Genomic DNA, 25,026 nt, shown 5'->3' on the forward strand with positions numbered 1-25,026 from the left:
GTTGTTGTTTGTGATGTGTTGGCCGTGTTTTTCTCTTTGAACATGAAGCTTCTTCTCCTATTGTTGCAGTGATTTCAAGGGGAAGTCTCGGAAAATTTTATTGTTGGGGAAATTACATTATGCACCTCAATGTTTTAAAACATTTACAATCTCATTCAACAGCATTGCATGCTTCTTTCTTTGAATTTATCAGAAAAATTGAAGCCAACTTCTTAAACCCAGAAGAGCAAAGTAGCTTCTCTGGACTTGTTCTAGCAAGGCTAAAAGGTTGTATACAAATCAGAGTTTCTTGAATTTCATTTGCCTTTTTCCATAAAAGAAAGTCTAAATTCAAACAATATCAAATCTAATAACAGAATTCAAATGCTTTGTACAAGATAATCAATTAAATGCCAACATGAACATGAATCAAAAGCCTTTTACTCAATAGAGTTTGCACACAGCCTTACTAGACAGAGTTCAATAAAAGAAAATCAACTGATAAAGTTCAGTCTGCTAAAGGAAAATTAACTGATAACATTCAACATGTGTTAAGTCCACTGCTGGATCAACTTTGCTTGCATGAGTTTCACCTCAGTTTCAGCTACTTGCAACTTTCTCACTTTTCTTCTAATTTCTGCTTTTTGAATTCCCAATTGAGCTCAGTCTTTCCTTGATAAAACTAATTTCAGAACCTGGCTGCGTATATTCAGAAAATTTTTCCAGCTTCAATGATTCATTGAAGCATAATATTGTGTTTAATATTTTCTCTTAATTTGCGCTTAGCTGGTCCCAATCCCGGATGCGACCAGCCTAAAAATTTCGTCACACCTTATGATATGGATTCAAATGATATAAACGTTGGGGCGTCCTCTACTTATGACGAGCTACATCGGAGCCCGGGTGTAGTGAGAAGTATGTAAGGGTGTAGGGCGTTTACCGAAAGCGACGTGCCATGCCGGCGCCCAGGTGTGGTGTTAAGTGAGCAAGGGTTCCCACGTCATGGACGGGTGTGGGTAAAGAAGTTAGTCCATAGGACAAATAGTAGAACAAATAGTGAAACAGAACACAAAATAGACATAAAAAACAATAGAAGATATCATAGAAGGAGACCAATTAGGAAGGAATAGGATAGGAGGAGGATCAGGGTTAGTACTTGGAATGTTGAATTACTTACAGGAAAATTAATGGAGCTTGTGTATACCTTGGAAAGGAGAAGGGTGAATATTGCTTGCATTCAGGAGACTAAATGGGTAGGAGAGAAAAGCAAAGAAGTGGGTAATTCAGGGTGCAAACTGTGGTTTGCTAGAAAGGAGAGAAACAAGAACGGAGTGAACATAATCATAGACAGGATATTGAAAGACGCTGTAATAGCTGTGAAAAGAGTAGGAGATAGAATTATACTAGTAAAAATAGTACTAGAAGGAGAAACAATAAATGTAGTTAGTGCTTATACCTCACAAATAGGACTAGATAGTGAGAGTAAACAAAGGTTTTGGGAAGATATGGATGATTTAATGCAAAGCATACCGAATGAAGATAATGTTTTCATTGGTGAAGATTTGAATGGACATGTAGGAAGTGATAGGCAAGGTTATGAGAATGTTTATGGAGGTTTTTGGTTTTGGCAGTCGAAATGAGAAAGGAAAAAGTATATTAGATTTTGTTATGGCATACGACCTAATACTAGCAAATACCTACTTTATAAAAAGAGAGTCACATTTAGTGACTTGCAAAAGTGGGCAACATAGAAGTCAAATCGACTTCCTCTTAACCAGGAAGACAAATAGAGCTCTATGCAAGGATTGCAAGGTCATTCCAGGGGAGGCTTTAACAAGTCAACATCGGTTAGTGGTCTTGGATGTCAAGTTTAGGAACAATTCAAGTAAGGTCAGAAGAAATAGTGTAGCTCGAACAAAGTGGTGGGAGTTCAAAAGAGTAAAGCAAGTGAAGTTCAAAAATGAGTTCCGAAGCATGGAAACTGGATATGGAGGCCAATGATATGTGGATACAGATGGCATCAAAGATTAGTGAAGTAGCTAGACAAGTACTCGGAGAGTCTAAAAGACATGGACCACCCTCAAAAGAGAGATGGTGGTGGAATGAGGAAGAACAAAAGGCAGTGAAGAGAAAAAGGGAATGGTATAAGAAATTACCTAAATGTGATAATAATGAGGCATATGAACAGTACAAGATAGCAAAGAAAGAGGCAAAAAAGGTAGTTAGTCAAGCAAGAGCACAGGCCTTTGAAAAGTTATATGAGAAACTTGGAACTAAAGAAAGGGAGAAAGATATTTATAGATTAGCAAGGAGGAGAGAAAGAAAATGTCAAGATCTCAATCAAGTTAGGTGCATTAAGCATAAAGAAGAAAAAGTGTTAGTGAAAGATGAGGACATTAAAGAAAGATGGAAAAATTATTTTAATGATCTCTTTAATAATAGTCAAAATGGTAATAGCGTGAATATAGACTATAGAACAATAGAAAAGAATGTGAATTATACTAGAAGGATTATACCTTTAGAAGTAAAGGAAGTACTTAAGAGAATGAAAGTGGGTAAAACCTGTGGACCCGATGGAATACCAATTGAAGTGTGGAAGTGTTTGGGAGATATGGGAGTGGCATGGTTAACTAAATTATTTAATAAGATTCTAAACTCAAAGAAAATGCCTGATGAATGGAGGAGGAGTATTTTAGTACCTATTTTTAAAAATAAGGGAGACATACAGAGTTGCTCAAACTATAGGGGAATTAAACTCATGAGCTATACTATAAAGTTGTGGGAGAGAGTTGTGGAGTATCGACTACGTCATGATACTTCTATCTCTCTCAATCAATTTGGCTTTATGCCCGGTCGTTCAACTATAGAAGCGATCTTTCTCATTAGAAGCTTGATGGAGAAATATAGAGATGCGAAGAAAGATCTACACATGGTTTTTATTGATTTGGAGAAGACTTATGATAGTGTTCCAAGAGATGTCTTATGGAGTGTGTTAGAACAAAAGAGGGTATCTATTAGGTACATACAAGTGTTGAGAGATATGTATGAAGGAGCAACTACTATTGTGCGCACAGTGGGAGGGGACACAAGAGATTTTCCGATCTCAATTGGATTACACCAAGGATCAGCTATAAGCCCTTACCTTTTTACATTAGTTTTAGTTGAATTGATGAAACATATACAAGAGAGTATTCCTTGGTGCATGATATTTGCGGATGATATTGTTCTAATAGATGAGACGCGAGAAGGAGTCAATAGAAAGCTAGAGCTTTGGAGAAGTACTCTAAAGTCAAAGGGCTTTAAGTTAAGTAGAACAAAGACAGAATACATGCATTGCAAGTTCAGTGAAGGCCAAACTGGTGATAGGGAAGGAGTTAGTTTGGATGGAGTGGTACTGTCCCAAAGTAATCACTTTAAATATCTCGGCTCAGTCCTTCAAGTAGATGGGGAATATGAGGAGGATGTTAGTCATAGGATTAAAGCTAGATGGTTGAAGTGGAGACGTGCCACGAGAGTTTTATGTGATCGCAAGATTCCCAATAAGTTGAAAGAAAAATTTTACCGTACAGCCATACGATTGGCTATGTTATATGGCAGTGAGTGTTGGGCACTGAAGGAGTCGTATGCGTCTAAGATAAGAGTTGCGGAGATGAGAATGTTAAGGTGGATGAGTGGCCATACTAGACTAGATAAAGTCCGTAATGAGAGTATTAGAGAAAAGGTAGGAGTGGTGTCAATTGAGGATAATTTGAGAGAAGGGAGATTAAGGTGGTTTGGTCATGTGAAGCGTAACATACGGAGGCTCCAGTTAGACAAGTAGAGCACATTAGGTTAAATGATAGAAAGAAAAAAAGGGGTATATCTAAATTGACTTGGAGGAGACTAGTACAACATGACCTAGAAGCATTACATATTTCTAAGGATTTAACCCAAAATCGTTTAGAGTGGAGAAAACAAATCTATATAGCTGACTCCAAATTTTTGGGATAAAGGCTTAGTTGAGTTGAGTTGCTCATAGTCAATGCCTCAAGGGTCACAATGGAGATAATTTATCCATGTTTATAATTCCTAGCATTTCTGCAAAACAAAAAAAGAAAAAAAAATAAATTATTATTTAATCTCTATATTTTAATGAAACTAAATACTTGGTCAATATATTTTAAAAAATATAATATTTAATCTCTATATTTTCCTTCCATTAAACTATTTAGTCTTTCTATCAATTTTTTTTAAAGTCAATAATGGTCAAATTATTATTTAATCCCTCTATTTTAATGAAACTAATTAGTTAATCTCTATATTTTGTAAAATTTTTCCCGATTAAATCTTTAATTCTGTTTTCAATTTGTCTATGAACGCCCTAAAGATTCAAACTTGTCAATACCACGAACATCTTCAAATTTTCAATTTGATAGAGATGATGAAAGATTTGATGGTAGCAATGAGAGAGAATGAATTAAAAAAATAAGTCAATTTAATCAAATAGCTAAAAATTTTAATATACTATGAGGTATTAAAACTTGCGAGAGATATTGATACAAGTAGTTATAGATCTTCAAAAAATGAAGTTTGAAAGATTGATAGAAAAAAATTGAATGGAATTGCAACAATCTTTTACAATTTGTATAAAATAACTATAATTAAAAATTTTACATAAAATTAAAAAGGATAAAAAAATTTACTTTTTTAATTATCAAGCAAATATATTTAAATAACTTTTTTTTATATAGGATATCATGTAATTTTAAAATTTCAACTAGTTTAAGATTAAAGTTTAATTTTTTTTTTTTTAAAAATAAGGCTTAGTTGTTATTCTCCTTTGATTCTATATATTTTTAGAAACAAATCATCTCTACTCTAGGTTTTATATGCACTAGTTATTTTTTAAATGTGTGTCATACATTTTTTGTACTCGTTGTATGTATCGTAATTATTATTATAATAATTTTTCATTTTTTTATGATATATATATTGTATGTATACTTATAATTTTTAAATTAAGTTAATGAAAATAAAAATAAGAAATTATTTGATGAAATTTATTATGAAGAATTTATTATTATAATATAATTCTATAATTGTAAGTGTTTTATAAATATATAAATTTAACTATTTATTATTTTATTGATTCATATATTTTTATATCAAATTTCTTCAATAACGAAATGCATGGATTTATAAAACTAATTAGTCTTTAGCATTATATAATTTTTTATAAAACATATATAATTAGCGTGAAAAATCTAAACTTTTCCAATACAATTTAAAAGTTTATACATATAATGATAAAATAAAATAAATTTAATATAATTTCATATAATGTTGAATTTTTAGTTATTTTCGATTCAATTTTTAAATTTTATTTGATAAAATTATCTATGAATACTCATATCAATAAATATTAATATTGTTGATTTTTATTTGATATAAAATATTTTACTTAGTTTTATATTCTCTTATGATATGGAGAAAAATTTTAAAAATAAGATTGATAAATATATTAATGTTAATAAATTTTTTATAAATAATAAATTAATAACTAAATTTTTTTATATATAAAATAAAAAATCAATGTTAATATAATAAAAAATACTGACATTAGTTTATTACTATTTTTAATTGGAATGATTATATTAAAAAACGTACAGATAATTATTTAATTTACAATAAAACACTTTATCAAACTAATTTATGATGTATTTTTAAATTAAATTTTTTATATTTTTTTTCTAAAGGTAAATGTCTAAATTTCAATTAAATAAATAAAAATTATATTAGATAATATAATGCTCATATTCATATGAAAATTTGACTATTTTTAAATCAAAATATCAATTTAAGTTTATATTTATATTTAAATTTATTTAATTGAAATAAAAATTTCATATTTAAGGCATGATTCCTAATTTTTTTTTATGTATTTACTATTTGTCATGCCATAATAATAAGATTATAGTATTAAAAGATTAAAAAATCATTATACTTTTTTTATGTGTACACATATTAGTATTTTTAAACTTTTAATAATGTACAATTTTAAAATAAAAAAAATCAGTATTATAAATTTCAAGATTAATTATATTAATTTTATAATTAAATTCAAGACTAAAATATTATGTTAATTATTAATTTTTTAAATAATATATTTATCTATTTAATTTTTTCTCATATATATAATTTATTTTATATGTTTTATATTATTATATATTATTTAAAAATTTTATATTCATATAATATTATTATATATTATATATTAATTAAATATTATTTTATAAATCAATGAATATGAATTTTTTTTATAATATTTTAGAACTAACTTATATATTAATGCAATAATTAAGAATTTTAGAAATATATTTATAATTAAAAAAATATAAATTTATTTTATATGAAATATTTTTTAAATGAACTTATAAGAAATTAAATTAAAAGAAAATTTCAAAAATATTAATAAAAGAATTGGCAAAAATTAATTTATATTCTTATTTATTTATATAAATTTAAATATAATTATATTAAAATATTTTTACATAAATAATTATAAGATAGAAATAAAATATATTAGAATTTAGTAAAAAAGTAAATTAGATAAATAAAATACCTTTTTATCCTTATAAATAATATAAATTATGAATGTATTTTTATAAAATTTTATTTTAAATTGTATTATAATAAAAATTTAATTAAGTAGAATTTAAATATAAATAGGATTAAAAATTTTATATTTATATAAACTCTAAATTATATAGACAATTAACTTTTAAGTTCTAAGAATTTTAAATTTATATAAATTATAAAATTAAATTAAATAATAAAAAAAATAATTATAAATATTATAAATAATAAAGAGTAATTTAAACAAACCCAATATTTTCCTTTCCTTCCCTCTACACACACACATGTGTATATATATATGAACTCATCTTATTAAAAAAATTGAGAGTAACAAGAATAGCTTAGTTGGCAATGGCAAATAAAAGTCCAATGCGGATGTGGCAGCCACGGTTACCTGGATAGTGGATTTGCTCATTAGTCAACCTTTTTTAGAAGATGTAAAATTCTTTTCCAAGACAAATGAACAACTAATATTTTAAAATGGTAGCTGCCATTGGTTGACATGCTCCAACATTATTTTCAACAAAAACAGGCGATTACCCAGCAACATTATGCCGGCTGGATTTGTTGAAAATTCAATAAACTATTCTGTGACCCATATCCTTCTCCCTTCATACTCATAGCCATCCATTACATAAAAGATAAGAATGCCACCAGAAAAGCTAGATTTTTCCATCAATAACAGATTCTTCAAATAAATCACTCTTTTTCTCCATAGCCTTTATTCCTTCAATTGCCAAAATCTGGTTCTTACAGTAAAGGAGACAACAATCACGGAAAACAAACGTGCGTGCAAACAAAGAATTACAATCTTTAGAATCCAAGTAATGTTGGATCTGTAAATGCCAAGAGAAAAACATCAGCAAAATACATCTGCTGATGAAGAATTCCCAGCAACGTGAAGTGAAACTGGATACTCCACCAGATTTCCGCAATGTCCTCCTTTAACAGAAACAATTTGCAACTGACTTGAACCACTAATTGGAGTTTCTGCAAGAGACATTTTCTTTGCAGCTACTGCCTTCAGCCGGTATCGCTCCGCTCTAGATCCAATAACCTGTCCGAGTACAGAAGCTGCAATGGTAAATGCCATGGCTGACTTTGGCATCAACACAGATTTCCTAAGCATTGCTATGAATGGGACTGCTGCATGGACAGCTGCAAACCATGATGCCGAAAATTTTTGGGTGTGTTCCCTCCATATTCCTAAAGGGACATTCACAGCCATGCCCAACATCCCAATCACAAGTACTTTGGCAGGCAGGGGTTGAGGCCGAAGGTTCTTAGCAAATGCAGTCTGTGCTATAGCTGCTCGGGCTGCAACCACAACAGGTGGGCACCTGAATTTCACGCCTGGTGGGGGCTGGAAAACTTTTGCAACAAGCGGCAAGACATTGCTAACCGCACGATATGACTTTGCAATAGGGCAATTTCCGGTTTGCAACCACTCATTGCTTGATGCCTCATGATTTGGCTGTTCTCCCTGAAAAATATCATTAAAAGCAGTCAAGAGATCAATTCAGACATAATATAAAAGAATTTTTTTTAAAGTTTCAAGATATAAACATGTCTCAAATGCTTTAACACTCTTTAAGTCTGATCTATCAAATATATTTAAGAACCTTCAGGGATGCTAAATTACACATCAATGTACAGGAAAAGAAATAATCGCCACTCATAAGCAAGAAATTAACAATACTTTACCTGTGAAGATGGCTTCTTTTTGGATGATTTGGAGTTCATCTCTTCATTCTTCCACTTCTTTGAAAATGAGTCAAAGCTAAAGGGTCCCCCAGGTCCAAAGGATGAGAGACTGATGGTAGCTGCCTTTGCAGCTAACGGATTGAACTCAGGAAGGGTTGGTCGGGAGTCTTCTTTCTCAGAACTTGAGAATGATCTTTCAGAAAGTGGGACAACTCCATCATGTCCATGGAATAGCCTGAATGCCATATCAAAATTTGGACCATCTTCAAAAATTGGACCTCTGCCTTTGCGGATCTGGCAAAAAGAATTTAAAAAATCAGAAGTGACCTAATTTCAATTAGCCAATGTTAATTAAATAAGGAAATGGGTCAAGTCAGCAAATGCGAAAATGAGACGAAAATAAAATGGCAATGAATGAGAAACATACAGAAAATCATACACTTCAGCACAACTATGTAAAAATATATAACTTACAGGCATTGGGAAAGGCATGGACGAGGAGAAGGAGAAATTAGTGGGCTCATTAATGTTTCTCAAAAAGGGACACCTAAGAATGTCATGATGAGAAGGCACAGATTCATCATTTAGGCCTCTGAAGAAGAAGTCCATCTTTATCAGGAAGCAAGTTTGCCTGCACAGATAGCTCATAATGTTATGCATATGAAATCCAAAATGCCAAGTGGGAAGCCAAAATTTCTACCCATTGATCAACAAAATCATGCTATGGTAAAAATCAGCAGTTATTGGGCCAAAAGTAAGGATGAAAATCTTAAGAGTCAAAGTAGAAGACAATATACATAAAAGTCAAAACAAGCCTAGCTCATATATACCAATAACAGTTAAAGCTTAAAATCTTAAAGATTAAATATCTTGTGACTTGATAGAAGAGTGCCACAGGAACTCAAAACTGATGTCGGCAACAGTTCAAAGACTGTTTCAGGAGATTTTCAAGGATTTGATAAGTACTAAGGAGAAAGCGCATCTTAAGATCTGGGAACATCAAGCCAGATGTTGGAAGCCCAAAGAAGAAGAAAAGAAATTAAATTCAACGCTGCTTCACAAACAGCAGCTGTTAGTAGCGTTTGGAGATTATTTGAGGACTTTCCAACGAAGATCTCTGTAATTGATCAAGAATTAGACAGCACAATCCCAAAGAAAGCTATTTAGCTTCAAAATTTTTCAGGTGATTGGTAATTCATTCCTCCATTGAGATATCTACAAAATCAAAACTAATTCCAAAAACTAAAGTTCAGCAGAGATATATGTTACAAAGAACTGAAACATTTCCAGAAGCCATTAAACGATTACTGTAATTCATAGAGCTTGACCTCACAAGAAATGCAAAAACTCATTTCAATTCGAAAACCCAATTTCACATCGCAACCATAAAACCATCGATCCACCAAGTCAAAAACTTCCAAATCAATAAATCCAATCTTTTCCCTTAAACAATAAGATACCGTCAAAAAAAATTCAGTATGAATACAGCGCAGATCATGATCATAGTAACTAAAACAGCAAACACTAAGCTAAAAAAATGGCAAAACAAAGATCCAAAACTGAAAGCAATCACATTTCTGGCGCACAAACAAAAAACAAGAAATCCAAAGAAATTGGGAAAGAATTTGGGAGAATGAAAGAAACCCAAAAGCAAAATCACAACATACCTGCTTCTGCAGTGAAAATCAAGAGGAGAAAGGCAAGAATTGAGAGGAAAGTGTCAATGGAGAGAAGCAAATAATTGGAGGAAGAGGAAGGAATCAAAAGAAGTTAGGTGAGAATGAAGAAAACGAGGGAGAGATGGTACTTGTTTATTCATTTCGGTAGAGAGATATAGTAAACGACGCCGTGCTTAGCACACGCCAATTGACGTGTGCGTAAAAGTCAAAAGATGGAATGGAAAGAGTGGTTTGGGGCGCGTGGCTTTGGTCAGACGTGATAATTGCGCGCACGAATTCTTCTTCTATAGTGTATATATATATATATATATATATATATATATATATATATATTATTGATATTTGTTATATTGTGGTTTGTTGACCAAATTTTAATTTTTAGGAAAGAGGTGCAATGCAGCATAACAATGCCCTTTTCTTTTGAAATTTTAATAATAATGGTGAAAATTTTCAATAAATCAAAATATTTTTTTTTATTGACAAAAATATTTTTTAAGTCGTTCACAATTACACATAGAGTAGCTCTTATCAATTTAGTTAATCCATTTAAATTACTCCTGACAATTATTATATAATCAAATAAGTTTTTATCAATTTAGTTAATCTATTTAAATTATTTACGATTATTCTTGAATTAAAATGTTAAAAATTTAGGTTAAATAAATATAATCTCTATCACATGACTTATATGCGATAGAAGAATGTTTAGTTGATATTCATTTTTATTATATAATCTAAAAGTTAAACTCTATACTATTCTCTCTATCTCTCCAACTTAATTTCATCAATAAAAGATTAATGATTTAAAAATATGAATTATTATCATTCAGCATGTCTAATGTTAAATGCCCTATGCTAGATGTAGAAGAGGAGTTTCAGGTACTACATGACTCAGTGATATTGGGCATGCTAGACTTACATTTAGCGGAGCACACACAGCATCAAATGGGGTTGTAAAAGTAAATTTTTAATTTATAAGCATTTAAATAAATCAATTAATTTGATAAGTACTTATTTAATTATAAGAATAATTTTCATAAGTTTAAAAGGATAAACTGAATTAATAAGTATTTATTTAACTTTAAAAGTAATTATCAAAAACTTAAAAGGATTAACTAAATTAATAATAACTTATTCAACTCTAAAAATAATTATAGGAATTTAAAAGGGCTTTTTTACCTTTTTCATTCTCATTTTGATTTATAATTTTTTTTTTCTCTTTCTTAATAATGACATGTGTATTGTAATGCATTATTTTCTTTTAGAAAATTATAATAATTTAAAGATTTTTTATTATTATATTATTTTAATTATAATTATTTAATATTTTTAATGACATATTATTTTAATATTTTTTTAATAATACCATGGTAATATAAAATCCCAATTCCTTGTTTGTTCCACTATGGATTAAAGCCTATTTTTCAACTTTTATTCACGTTTGCTTATCAAACCCAAAGTTCTGATTAAGCCAACAAGCCTTGCTTTAATCACAAATCTGACCACTCCTGCATATTGGCCTTAGCAGATGATCATCAAATCTGACTACACCTGCACATAATCTTGCTTTTTTAAAATACCCATTCAACAACCCATCTTCCAAATCCCTCCAACTAAAGATTACCTTCGTGGGATTTCCTTCCTCTTGGCTCAAAAGCCTATTGGTTGAAGGTCGACAATGGGGCAATGAGGCCCTTGCCCCACCGCCCCACTTAAATTCCAATGAAAATATATCATATTTTTGTTATTGCTCCTGCTTAAAAAGAAAGCTTTGCTCCTATGGTCCATTACTCATTATTTATATTTAATTAAACCTAGTAAATTAATAGTTAAATATGAATTCTGAACCACTATCACTTATGCATCATGATGCTTATGTTTTTACCCCTGAAATTATATCCTGAATCTCTTCCTGCTCTGAGTCAGGAATTTCTTCTTTCATCAGATGAAGTTTTCTCATGAATTGCACAAAGGTAGGGCCACCGGTTTAGTTCCGGTTCAAACCAGCCTAAAACCAGAATTGTGAATCCCCAAGGTTTCGATCCAGTTCAATTTCAGTTCCACTTCAATCTGACTCAAATCCAACAAATTTTAATTTTTAAATGAAAAAAAGGTCATTCAATCACAAGCTGTCAGATTCAGTTCCTATTTAATTCTGGTTCGAGTCAAAGATAAGTTGGACCAATTTCAGTTCAGCTCTGGTCCAATTTAAACCGGTCCACTTCCAGTTTTAAAACCGGCCCTTGGCCAGGTCTAGAGCAAAATATCACTTCCATATCGAGATCATGTACTTGCTATGACAGCATAAGCCGGTTTTACGGACTCTGTGCAACTACATTTCTTTCAGTGACTTTCAAAAAGCCAAATTAGACTCGCTTCCAAATGGTTTTTCAATTCCAATGCATCAAAGCACCCAAATGTTCAATAAGTAACCTTAGCTTCCAATCAGAGATGAGTAAAAGTAGAAGCTAGAGTGGTACAATTCAATTACCATAACCGAATGATTATTTTGGGTCAAGGACGAAAAAGAAAAGCAGTATTTTTTCCGGAGAAGTATAAAATTATGCTCGTAGAGTTACATTTGATCCCTGTGAATTTCCTTGGCAAGCTGATTAAGTGGAAACAAAGTATGAAACATAATTTGAAGCAATACTGACAAAATCCTTCATTGCTATTCATACATGCTTAATCTCAGTGATCTTGGATGGTTGAACTGCATCATGGGCGTTGCCCCCATTAGAATTCTGCTTCCTTTCTGCCTGAAGTGATCGGCACAATGATTCCAACTTCTCTTTTTGATTCTTGGTTTTCTCCAGTTGCATCTTCAACTTCTCACGCTGTCCAAAGTAAAAGAAAATGAGTGCCTTAATTTTAAGGTAATAAAAAGCGCATGCCAATGGAAGTTGGAGAAAGTATCTAACGTTGTGGAGCTCATAAACTGGTATTAAGAAAGATTTCTCAATAACATGTATATAATGTAAGCATGTATGTGTATATGCATCATATTCAGATGTTATAATATAATTTAGCTAGGCCAGATTTAATTTGGATAAAAGAATCAGTCACAAGTGTAGCTTATATTCAACGGCAACAATGGAGTCAAAAGGGAGCCAAAAGCTTTATATAAATTGAAGATGGGTTGCACAACTGAACAGCTTATGCAGCATAAAGCATAGTAAGCTGTTGGAAAAATTATTTTCTAACATGAGAGCAAAGGCGTTGCATTGCTTGGGCGTTTGGACCACAGTACATTTTTTCTTCTTTACATTTTTTTCTTCCCCTCTTTCTCATACAAGAGAAGAGTACTAGGGGCTCAAAACCAGATCTCTACACAAAATTCCACCTCTAAAAACCATAAAGCTAGGCCCAGGTCAGGTGGCCAGCACTCATTATTAATTGGGGATTACTCGGTTTATGAAAAAAGAAAAATGCAAGCGAGACGTACCTCCTCAACAAGTTCTATGAGAGTAACATCTGATTTCTCAGATTTGCTCTTCAAGAAAACATTTTCCTTCTTCAGTTCCTTGATTGATTTTGCCATCTAATATGTACAAATATAACAATTAGAAAGGACTTTTTTGAGAATATATGGGTAATTCTGAAGATGAAAGCAAATGCACCTTCTCAATCTCTTGCTTAAATGTTTCAAAAACCTCATTGCTCTTTAACAATGCCTCCTGCAACACCATGTTAGAACTTTAGACCTATCAACTATATGTCAATATGGCAGTATAGATGGACAGCATAAGCTCAAGGACTCTGATGATAGTACTGCAAGAAATGATGGCCAAAGACACCAACTTTATCAAAAGAATGTAACTGGATTGTGAAGAAGAATCAATTACTTTATCTGGAGAAAGTCCAGAACTAAAATATGATTTTTCATGAAATGATGATGTTACATAACAGAGTTCCCAAGACCCAAAAACCTGCAGAAAAAGAAAGAAAGGGAAGAAGAACAGAGGGAGAAGCAGAACAGAGAGAGAATATCGAGGAAGAAGGGAGGAGGGAGAGAGAGAAAGAGAGAAGGAATTGTTGTCTTATTGAATTTGACTGCCCCCAATCAGTTACAATTTATAAAGAAAATAACTCACAAATCAAAGAAAACAAAATTTAAAGTGATTCAACGTAAACCTACTCCACAAACAAATCTTCTATTACAAAAAAAATAATTACAAACACTACATATTTTTTACTCACAAATCACTCAAACCCAATTACACCCCAGAAGCCTCACACAACCTTTTCTCTCACTAATTTTTCACATCACAAAAAAGGTACTACAAATGGAGAATTCATCTCCTTTATATAGCCATATAAAAGTCGCCTTACAACGTGAATTTGCTGACTATAAATAGCTAACTATTAGCTATTGACCAAGTATCAACTTTAGAAAATCCCACATTTATCAACTTTCTTTGACTTAAAGCACCAATATTGACCAAGTAAATTACAACTTGGTTATAATTGTACTTTCTTCAATGTTAAGAATTCAATTTACCAATAATAAATCTCCACCGTAACTTGAATTCTCTTGCCCTTTAGTCCTCTATCACATAGAAGTAATCTTTACAATTTTTGCAAAAGTTAATTTCCACTTGGGTAATTCTTGTCACTCTTAATTGCGGACGTTGACCTTTGTCTCAACTTGTATTCTTCCAATAAATGTACTTCTTCCAGTTTTTTACAAGTGTATTGAATGTAACTCTTCTACTGACAGTAGGAGCATTCTTTATGTATAGTCTACTCATATTTTTGAGCTCAATCTATTATTCTTTTTATAATTGTTTCCACGTGAATTGCTTCTATCACAACTAGAACTATCAACAAAAATTCTATCTTTATTGCTACTATTAGGCATTTTCAACTTCTTATCATCCAAAATTACCGCAGTTAGAGATCACCTTAATGTCTGATGTTTGAAAAATTCAGAATAGAGGAATGTACAGATGTTAGAGATCACCTTAATGTCTTCAAAAAATTAATTACCCAATAGGCCAGCATTAGTGTGAAGGCATATGATGAAGATAAAGCCCTCTTGCTTCTAACCTCTCTCACACAATCTTACAAAAGCCTAGTGACAACCCTAACAGTCTAGAAGGATACGCTAAAGGCGAAAGAAGTTACTGCAGTAATTTTGAATAATGAGAAGTTCAAAATGCCCAGTAGTAGCAATGAAGGTAGAGCTTTTGTTATTAGTTCTAGCCGTGATAGAAACAATTTACGTGAAAACTATTATAGAAAAAATAGTAAATCAGAATCAAGACCACAAGTAGACTGTGCAGAGAAAAAATGCTACTACTGGCATCAGAAGGGCCACATTCAACACAATTATAAAAAGATGAAGGAAGACCTTGTAGAGTTCAAAAATTCAACAAGAGCTGCAGAAAAGAAGGGACAGCTGCAACTACAATTACAATTGATGATGATGTTGAATGTGATGTTTTGAATATGGATGATAATGAGGAAAAAGCAAATGATTCATTACGAGATGAGTAGCTAATGAATTCTGCTTGCTCATTCCATATTTGCTCTAAAGAGCAATTCGATGTACTTGAAGAAAAGAAAGAAGAAGTGGAAAAAGTTACTGCAATAATTTTGGATGATGAGAAATTCAAAATGCCTAGTGGTAGCAATGAAGGTAGAGCTTTTGCTATTAGTTCTACTCGTGATAGAACTAATTCACATGGAAATTATTATAGAAAAAATAGTAGATCAGGCTCGAGACTACAAGTAGATTGCGCAGAGAAAGAATGTTACTACTATCATCAGAAGGACCACATTCAATATCATTGTAGAAAAATGAAGGAATACCTTGTAGAGTTCAAAAAATTCACAAGAAAAGCCATGAAAAAGAAGAGACGGCCATAATTGCAATTACAATTACAATTGATGATGATGTTGAATGTGATGTTTTGAATGTGGATGATAATGAAGAAAAGGCAAAGGATCCATTGCGAGATGAGTGGTTAATAGATTCTGCTTGCCCATTCCATATTTGCTCTAATAAGGAGTGATTTGATATGATTGAAGAAAATAAAGGAGAACAAGTAAAGCTAGCCAATGGTAACAAAGCGAAAGTCGAAGGTATTACCAGAGCGAAGATGGAACTGCATGATGATCATGTAAAGATATTTGATAGAGTAAGATATATTCCTAAAATTGAAAGAAATTTTAATTTCCTTCGGTAAACTAGATTCTTTGAGTTATGGGTGTTCCATGCATTGCGGAGTCATGAAAATTGGCCGAGGTGCTCTCGTAATCATGAAGACATTGATTGAAAAAATGCAAGTTGAGGCAAATGGCAACATTAACAATCAAGAGTGCAAAGAATTACCCAAGCGAAAATTAACTTTTACAGAAATTGTGAAGATTAATTCTATTTGATGAAGAGGATTAAAGTGCAAGAGAAATTAAGTTAAGATGGAGATTTGTTATTGGTAACTTGAATTCTTACTATTGAAGAAAGTACAACTATAACCAAGTTGTAGTTTACTTAGTCAATATTGGTGGCTTAAGTTAAAGAAAGTGGCTACATGTGGGATATTCTAAAGCATTTTATAATGCTAGCTAATAGCCAGCTATTTATAATAGGCAAATTCAAGTTGTAAGCTGACTTTTACATGGCTACATAAAGGATATGAATTCTCCATTTGTAGTACCCTTTTTGGGATATGAAAAATTAGTAAGAGAAAGAAGGGTGTGTGAGACTGAGAATTTGTGAGGCTTCTGGGGTGTAATTGGGTTTGAGTGGTTTGTGAGTGAAGAAAATATTTAGTGTTTGCAATTATTTTTCTCAAAATAAAATATTTATTTGTGGAGTAGGTTTACGCCGAACCACTTTAAACTAATAACAATTTGTTACATAATAGTGTTCCCAAGAGCCAAACCTACAGAAGAAGAAGAAGAAGAAAGGAAGGAAGAACAGAGGTAGAAGCAGAATAGAGAGAGAATATGTCAAGGAAGAAGGAAGGATGAAGAGAGAGAAGGAATTGTTGTATTATTGAATTCTTGACAGCCCCTAATCAGTTACAATGCTCCCTATTTATATAATATATTCTCCCATAAATCCTACTTATACAATATATTCTCCTATACATTCGCACTGCTCCTATTCTCCTTATTATCATAACAGATGACTCTTGACATCAAGCAAGTAACAACTACTACTATTAATATACTGCACACGAAACTAAAAGTCCACACTCAACAATCCAAGGTTAGCTTCAAAACAACAATAACATGATTCGTTATATATAAAGTTGACCTGGAATTGTTGGAATTTTTCTCCATCAGCTGTCAACTGCCAGCGCAAATTCTTTTCTGTCACCAATAATTGTGCCACCTGTTCAGCATACACTTTCATGTGAGACTGCTCCTGGATCAATTTCTCTTCATGTTGCTTGATCTTCAAATCAGCAAGCTGAAGTTCCAGTGTTTTCTGTTTTAACTGTGCATTCAAATTCCAAACCATAAGGTGAATTATAACTCGAAAGTTCACAGAACCAATAAGTTCATATTCAAGTAAATCATAAACTATTTACCTTCTGTGCATATTGTTGTTCAGAAAGAGCATACTGATCAGCTAGTTGTTTCAGCTTATTTCTTAACCTAAGCAAGAAGAACCACATGGATTACCGTGATAGTGAGAACAATTGTACATTTTACAAACATAATAAAACAGAAATGATATTTGACTCTTCTATGCTAAGCAAAAATTCAGAAAACTGATTTTGCAGATTTAGATTGAACAAGCTCAAAGCAAAGAATGAAAAAATTGCAGATAAATCCAAGAAATGGATTGAAGTGCTGTTGAACTTGAATTTGCACATGGGAACTCAGATGAAATGATTTCTATTTGATTATAGATCAAGAAGCCAAATGATGCGCTGAAGGAAAATCCAGTAATGATCTTAAATATCAAAGGATGGGGACAAATAAACTCAGGTCTATGCAGAGTCTACAAAGTCACTGTGTAAATACTTCTTTGATGTAAAATACTTTCAACAAACACTGCTTGATATTTGTTACTCTCTCAGGACAAAAAAAAAAAAGAAGTTTACTTCATCTTACATCTCATTCTCCTTCAACTGTGAGAAACATTCCTCTTTCTGTTCCTCTAACTTGTTGCTCACATCCTACAATAGAAAGGTATTAATGAGTCAATGACCTGAATTGCATCTGACAATTTTTGTATGCCACATAGTTTTGATAATAAGCACAGATACTTTATTGAGTAAGACAAACAAAGGGCGGTGGGGAGATTGGGTTTTGAATCAAACCTTGATTGCATCTTGGAACTTAGCAGATAAATCTAATCTCAAATTTTGCCCCTCTGTTGACACCCTTTTGCATTCTCCCTGTCAAATTATCAGGGTCCATCAGTTTCATACTTAAATAGAAACAGGGCAAGCTCCTAAAAATGGTAGAAATACTGGTATTGGATAGTGCAAATGCATTAAAATAATTACTCCAGGTCTTCAATGAATTGAAACAATTACAGAAACCAATATTGGATCACATAATTGCACTTTTCAAAGAAAGTAAGTACTAAAATCTCTTAAGCTGAAATTTTGATTCAAATTGTTACAAATGGCATTAAATCAACTTTCAAGCGCTATGCATGTTTTCATTTAAGTGACCAAAAATGTCACTGACCTCCCTCTCTAGGCAAATTCTTAAGAAGTTATAATTAAAGTGCAAAAATATTTCCTTGAAACAACATAAGCAATGTCATCTGGTATGGTTGGGCCAACCCGTTACTTAGTTAAATATAATGAGATATACCATCATACACCTATGAAAACCTTCAACATAAAGACGTAGGCTTTGAATAAAGGTCATGTTCGCATATCATCAACTTAAAAGAGTTTCTAGTTAGAGTTTGAACAAGTAGTTGGAGTGATGCAATTTTTATGATGTGACCTTTTGGTTTTTAATGTCAAGGATGTTTTGGTCACTTTAGTTCTGGGATTTGGGAATACTGTTTGGTAAGCAAGGCTAAGCCATGACATGAATGAAGACTATTCAATTTTTTTAGGTCTTGAGAGATATAACTAATATGCAACTGCCAGAGGTATTCTTTAAATCCACTAACAATGGCAGGGTGTTCATTCTGCATTCAAACAATAGACCATTGACAATATCAATTAGCTAAACAATAAATCCCAACATAATGGAAAAATATTTGGACAACAAAGTTAATGCCCTTTAAAAAATATGTTTTGCATGGTCAAAATGCCAACGCCAACTCACAACCATTGCCAAGAAATATACGAGACATAAACATCTAAAACAAATATCAACTTGATAATACAATCATCTAATACAGATGCAGTTTTTAGAAAGAAAACTATACCATTAACATTTTATTTTGGCGCTGTAACTCTCTGCAGAGTGACTCAAGTTTATCGCGAACGGCAATTGCTGCAAAAACCACAAAGGAAAAAGGTACTTGGAGAGTAAGACACATGTCACACATCTAACTCCACAATTGTATCTTACAAGCATTCTTCTTAGCAATCTCTATGAATGAATATGCTTATGAAATGTTTTAGTACTTCAATGTTATTTTTTCTTCAAGATCCCCTAAAATCTGAAGAAAAAAAACTAACATTACATTAGAATATTGATATTTCCTATTGAATAGGTTACCATCTAGATAAGGCAACGGCCAATGTGTTAGAAAAATAATGCACACAAACCATACACAGATTAGAATAAAAATGTTGAAAGATAAAAGAAAAACAAAATATGAATTTTACATGTTTCAGCAATGTGTCTACAGAAGCTACCTGCAATTTTCCACTATGAAGAAGATATTACAAACACCCATATATAGAGCATAGTTTTCCTTTTCATACTACAAATAAGAGAAACTAATACTCCATTTGTTTTACAAAAAATAACTTATATACGGAAAAAGTTTTTTATGGAAATTGTTTTTCTAAAAAAAAGTTTTCCATGAAAATATTTTTCATTGTTTGGTTGCAATGTTAAACTAATGATATGGGTTTATGTCATGCACGTATAAGTGTTTTCACTTTTTAATAAGATTGTTAAAGTCCAAAAAATGACTTTCTCTTTTAAACAGAGTAATGACTTAGTTTTCTTTTTAACCAGAAAAATATTCTCCGTTAACCAATTTCCTGAGTGCCTCAAACACTAAAAAGTGCGAATATTTTCCGCAAAACAAATGAAGTCTAATTTAAAAAAAAAAGAAAAGAAAAGAGAAAAATCATCATAATTAGAACTGCCAAACTATCTCATTGGGCCTAAAAAACGTTGGATGTTCCGTGCTTGGGGGATTTCACATCCAGAGGAGTGGACCACCTCCATGTGAAATCCCCTTTTTGTGAGAGCTTTTACTACCTTTATTTGAATAAGAACCACAATCTCAACACAATGAAATTCATCTCACGGCACCAACCTGAAGGGAAAAGTGTATTACTTATAACCATAAACAAAACTTTCCAAAATTACCTTTACCAAAATATTCAACTGCTTGGCTGGATATTTTGCAACTCCTTATATTACTAACCCAAATGGTGTTCCAAATAACATCAGATTGGGACCATGCGACAGCAAAGGCAATGCCATTTTTTACCCATACAAGCCACTCCTACCATACCTCCAAGCTTGACTAATTAACTATCTTCACTTACCCCAAAATCGCGCAATCTTGAAAAAACAAAGCCAATAAAGGAAAAGGCACACATAATATGATGATTTATCATAAATCAAAGGCAAAAGTGAGCAAGTTAGAGGCAAATGATTTTAATGATCCATATACATTTACCACTGGATTTGTACAAGAGTCTTTCTTTAGAGAAAACAAACAACAAAATTAAAATGCTAAGGATATTATGTAACCATATGTATAAAATTTGAATGATTCGAGAAGACATAATATCCTGCTTTTCAGAGAAAGAATCATCAGAGTCCAAATATAGCATCAATTAACGCAAATATCCAAGAAATAGCCTAGGCAATGTTCTAAATTTCAGATATAACCATTACATAGTACATAGCAAATAGCAAATCTAGATGACAAATGAAAATCAGTTTTTACATGTAATACCCATGTAAAAATAAATTGTTTATTAGGGTCATTTCTTAATATTTTTTATGCAAAAAAACCTTCCATTCCAGTATAGTCTCGCTATACGGTCGTGTAAATATGAAGAAACTTCTAAAATTGTCACAACTATTATAATTAGAACAAAAGGATAACCACCATATCCAAATCACTAATATTAAAATTTTTAATTTTTTAGCTGTAAACATTTGTTGTTCATCAATCACACAGAAGTAACTGTCAGATGTCATGAAAAATACTAAACTCACCAGCATCTCTTTCTGCAAGAACTTGTTGATACTTCAAAGTGAACTCTAGAAACTCCTTTTCTGATTTAAATGACCGTTTTGCATTCTTACGTTTGGCTTCAGTGGTTTCCTGAGGCAATAAATAGAATCCAATGAACACAAGCATCTTTGTAAAATAACCAAATCAAGGAAACAAAAATGAAATAATTAAGAAACCTCATAGTGATGTGTTAGCAATATTGTCAATCTCAATTAAAAAGAAGACACCTTGAGTAAACAATATCTTCAAAAAAAGTTCAATAATCTCCAAATGATGGTTTCTGTGCATCCATATCTAATGAAAACATGAATGCTCAATTACTTAAAATGTGCTTGTTCTATGATGCCACTATTGCAATGTCACAATTTGCAATGCACATCTAGGTTTATAAGAAATTAATGATTTTCTAATAGGGCACATGATACTAGCCACAAATCTTTTCATGTGACAAGAATATATATAATGAAAATGACACAAATAAAAATTTTTGCCAATGCAGAGAGTATCTGTTTGAAGTTCATTGAAATGCAATTTGACTTCAAGTTCAAATACAGAAAGATAACAGAACTCCACAATATCCACTAATTAAATGAACAGGACACAACTGAACGACCAAATGCACAATCCTGGCATAGATGATAAAATATTCTCTAGCTAAAGAGAAACAAAAATATGGGGAGGAAACCCTATTTAGTGTCCTACAATAAATTAAGCCACATAATAGTACTAACTAGTTTTCTGCCTTTCTGCAATTCAATGCCCTCCGATGAAGATATTTCGTTTGCATCTATAGCTTGGGTGCCTGAATCTCCTTTAATGGCTGCAAAACCCAACATATCTAACATCAGAAACTCAATGAAAAGATGAGAATGAGAAAGGGAAAATCCATCAGAAGAGAAGATCATTACAGCTCTCTGAACTTTGACAATTCCCTTGAACATGTTCTTTTGCCTCACTGCATTCAGGTACCCCAATTGAATCCTCATAAACTAAATTAGCTGAATTGAGCATGGCCATTGTACCTTCTGCCTGATCCACAAGGGCCTTATCAGGCAACTCTTCTGATTGATCTGAAGCATCAAATCCATCTATTTCAGATAATGGAATGGGAAGCGTTCTCAGTTTTCCTGTCTTCTCATTGCTCTCCTGGTTTGATCCATTTGCTACTACACTTGTTATTCTTTCATTTGAATGATCAATTTCTGATATACTATCCTCATTGCAATCAGTCAGAGGCTTCTCTTGCTCCAAAGTTGGGGTTGGAGGAGCCAGAAGTTCATTGGAGCTGTCAACAAAGCCATCTGGCAATGAATCCACTTCAGGAAGCTGATTTGCATCTACATTCTCCATTTCAGCTACAGTTATGCATGGACATTTTGAATATCAACATATATTAATATTGGCCTTTTCTGGTCATCACAGAAATTGCAAAAATGCATATCTAAGGCCATGTTCAGTTCTTTTTTTTTTTTTAAAAAAAAAAAAAAAGAACTAGGCGTAAAACACATTTCGCAATATTCCTAAAATTCAATGAAAATTTTAAAAAAACTAGACGTTAAAATCATATGCTATCAACCAAAACACAAAAACAAGTCATCGCCACAAAAAGAACGCAGATTTATGAGAAATTAAGAAATATAAATTAAAAATCAGTTGAAATTCCCCACAAAATGACAAAGAAATTGCAATATTTTATTCTTGTCTCGACATGCAATTTTTCCATTACCAAATATAATTAACCTTAGTCCTGACCTATACGAAACTGTTGTTTCAAGCTAGAACTGCAAACAAACGAGCCACACGACATAAATCGAAACGTCAATGCAACCTCATTCTCGATGAATCATCAATTTTACGCCGGAGAGTCGGGGAAATCAAGTACCCAAATAACAAAATACAAACCAGAAGCCCAGTTTGCAACTTAGGATTGCTATTTGACTAAGAAGCATTTGCTAACTCGAAAAGGAGACATCTTTCTTCTCTATTTTGTTGAGGGGATGAAGGGGTGAACAAATCAGCTAAACCTTAGTAATCAAAACACTAAGTGCACAATTCCGTTTCATTTCTGCATTTTCTCAGCAAGCAAACAGGGAGGACATGCATAGAGCCAGTGATTATTGAGAAACACATACCTTGAGGAATAGAGATTAATATGCAAGCATAATAAAGGGAAAAGCAGATCAAGAACTTACCATGTAAGAGACAAAATCCAATCTAGAAATTTGAGAGAGAGAGAGAGAGCGAGAGAGAGAGAGAGAGAGAGAGAGATGAATAATTTTAGAGGAAGCCTCAAAGTACAAGAGTTGATGAAGAAGGGAACGAGAAACTTTGGGAAGGAGGAGTTGTTGTCACTTAGCAGAGCTGGGTTTTCACTGCTTTATACTCTCTATGTGTTGTTTGGCTGCCTGTCTGCGTCTGATTGGGGATATTTTGGATTTCAGAAAAATTAGCAATTTTTCTTTAAAAAAAATTATATATACATTTATTTTATTATTTGAATATTTGTAAAAATATTAATTATTTTTATTTTTCGTATTTATTATTTTTAATTATTATAACTAATAAATAGTGAAAATTATATTTTTTTATTAATAAATTTTTATAGACCTAACAATTTTTTTTTCATTTTACATTTATATTTTAATTTCAAAATAAATAGGTTAAAGCCAAAATCAGAGCTAGCTTTAAACCAAAGGCGGCCATAGGCCTGGCTCCCAAACAAGAACTCTAAGAGAGACATTAGTACTTCCCTTTAGTTTCCTTCAGTAATCTTTGTTTCTTTGGAAAATTGTATGCTGCATTTTAATAATTAACTATTTATTTTTTTTATTTTAAAAAATATATTATTTAATTTTTATATTTTACTTTTATTAACTAATTAATTACTTCATTAAATTTTTCATTAATTAAATATCTAATACTAACCAAATTACTATTTAATTTATTTATTTTAATAAAAATAATTATTTAATTCTTATATTTTAAAAAAATACATTAAATTATTTTTTACAATTTAGATCTGTTAACTCTTAATCTCTTTTATTATTTTTTATTTTACTCAAATTGTCTTAAACCTCTCCTCTTTATCTCTTTTTTATCCTCCCTTATTCCTCTTTCCTTATATTTCTTCCTTTATACATCCATTCCCTTCTCATTTTCATTCTCTCTATTTTTAAACTTTTGATAGAAATTGATACAAGCTATACAATTAAAAAGGTTAGTCAATTCCCCAACATTTCTAAGTAATCAAAGAGATAATTTAAGGAAATTATTTTTCAATAGAGAAAATATAAAAATGAAGCCAAAAAATTGAATAAAAATATTTAAACAATTAAAAAATGTAAATTTGGATTTAGTCTCTACATAATGAAATTTTCATTTTCATCTAGAAAATATGTTTTTCAAATACAGGAACTAACAATTTAATTTCATTAAAATAAATGAATTAAATAATAGTATTTTTCAAAATTCAATGACCAATTAATTAATTTAACTAAAATAAAGAGAAAAAATAGCAGTTTGGCATGCATGGACTAACAGAAAATTTAATGGAGTGACTAAATAATTTAACAAAAATAAAATACAATAATTAAATAGAGTGTTTTTTTAAATATAGAGACCAAATAATTAGTTTTATTAAAATACAGAATCAAATAGTTAGTTTCGTTAAAATATAAGGACTAA

At 31.6% G+C, this 25,026-nt stretch overlaps 2 protein-coding genes across 2 annotated transcripts; both read right to left on the reverse strand.

Annotated features, from left to right (window-relative positions):
• Nucleotides 1-7,280: 7,280 nt before the first annotated feature.
• Nucleotides 7,281-10,131, reverse strand: LOC131172525 (uncharacterized). Its single transcript, XM_058133445.1, has 4 exons — nt 9,966-10,131; nt 8,773-8,929; nt 8,299-8,592; nt 7,281-8,077 (listed from the first exon to the last, which is right to left on the reverse strand). The coding sequence occupies exons 2-4, from the start codon at nt 8,905-8,907 to the stop codon at nt 7,454-7,456; spliced, it is 1,053 nt and encodes a 350-aa protein (XP_057989428.1). The 5' UTR covers nt 8,908-8,929; nt 9,966-10,131; the 3' UTR covers nt 7,281-7,453.
• Nucleotides 10,132-12,451: 2,320 nt separating this feature from the next.
• On the reverse strand, nt 12,452-23,559 carry LOC131172526 (uncharacterized). The gene is made up of 12 exons (XM_058133446.1): nt 23,535-23,559; nt 22,251-22,697; nt 22,074-22,162; nt 21,324-21,432; nt 19,336-19,403; nt 18,260-18,337; nt 18,051-18,115; nt 17,522-17,588; nt 17,245-17,427; nt 13,598-13,654; nt 13,423-13,518; nt 12,452-12,814 (listed from the first exon to the last, which is right to left on the reverse strand). The coding sequence occupies exons 2-12, from the start codon at nt 22,690-22,692 to the stop codon at nt 12,653-12,655; spliced, it is 1,416 nt and encodes a 471-aa protein (XP_057989429.1). The 5' UTR covers nt 22,693-22,697; nt 23,535-23,559; the 3' UTR covers nt 12,452-12,652.
• Between the last annotated feature and the right edge of the window lie 1,467 nt (nt 23,560-25,026).

The sequence above is a fragment of the Hevea brasiliensis genome, chromosome 14 (assembly GCF_030052815.1).
Source record: "Hevea brasiliensis isolate MT/VB/25A 57/8 chromosome 14, ASM3005281v1, whole genome shotgun sequence".
Classification (NCBI taxonomy): domain Eukaryota; kingdom Viridiplantae; phylum Streptophyta; class Magnoliopsida; order Malpighiales; family Euphorbiaceae; genus Hevea; species Hevea brasiliensis.